Below are 1,080 nucleotides of genomic sequence, written 5' to 3' on the forward strand. Positions count from 1 at the left end.
CCATCACCATCATCACCATCATCATCATCATCATCATCATCATCGAGTCAGTAAGTTTTCAAGTACATTAGTTTGACATGGCTCTCCGTTGTAAGAAGTGCTAAGGGCAAAATTCGAGATTGATATCATTGGTGCGTTAACTAGGAGAATAAAAGTTTTATGCTATCGGTAATCAGACATCCATAGCTACTAGCTATGGGTAAGTGAATGTTGAAATCAGTGCCTGAATCTATGGTGGTTAGCATCACAGTTGACTTTGTATATGCCTTTGATGTAAAGCGATTATTGATTCTGGAAAAAATTTGTTGATATATTACATGGCAATGCTTGCTTGCTCGCTGGAATACCGCATTGTTAATGTAAAGTCGTACTCATGATGTACGATGAATTCAGGTGTGACCAATATCATTGTCAGATGAATAGAGAGGTATTGTAGTTAATACACAATAACTTAAGTGGACTTTGCTGCTGTCACATGAACTGTACATACATTAGCCATTTTCTAAAAGCTGGTTTGTGTAATCATTTTTAGCAGCCGATACATTTGACGGTTGACTCCACTATCTTGTCATGTGGAGTGTTCTTTTTCACTACATTAGTTATCAATATACAGATCAAAGAAGTCAGATATGAAAAGCCGCTTCACACTGTCAAATCTCCACGGCTCCGAGCGACCATTTTGATTGAATCATTAACAGAGCGTAGCATATGCAAGTCAAAAGAAGTTTCATGTTCGTGAGTCTGCGATGTCATGATATCAGCACGGTGTCTTTTCCCGCATGGCACCACTAGAACTATCGCCACAGAAGCCACTCAGAGCCATTGTATTGTTGTGATTTTTTTTGAAAGTCATTCCATTAACCATTAGGACCGGAATATCTTAATCCCCACTAGATGCATTCTTCACTTAATCAGTACCCCCTAACAATTCCTTTCTTTCTTCCTTCCATCCATCCATCCATCCACCCACTGTCACGGTGGTTTCTTTTTTTCAAAACTGAAGAAGGTGATAGTTAGCTATATGTTAGTCGACAGGGCAGACATGTATTATACTCTAGGGTGAATCGTGGTAATACTTTC

General features: G+C 39.0%; 1 protein-coding gene across 1 annotated transcript in view; it reads left to right on the forward strand.

Annotated features, from left to right (window-relative positions):
• The first annotated feature begins 779 nt into the window (after positions 1-779).
• LOC144444764 (gamma-aminobutyric acid type B receptor subunit 2-like) overlaps positions 780-1,080 on the forward strand; it is a 23,899-nt gene continuing 23,598 nt past the window's right edge. Inside the window, exon 1 of the mRNA XM_078134298.1 lies at positions 780-824. Coding sequence (XP_077990424.1) covers positions 780-824 — 45 coding nt within the window. The remainder of the gene's footprint in view (positions 825-1,080) is intronic.

This window comes from Glandiceps talaboti, chromosome 2 (assembly GCF_964340395.1).
Source record: "Glandiceps talaboti chromosome 2, keGlaTala1.1, whole genome shotgun sequence".
NCBI classification, from domain to species: domain Eukaryota; kingdom Metazoa; phylum Hemichordata; class Enteropneusta; family Spengelidae; genus Glandiceps; species Glandiceps talaboti.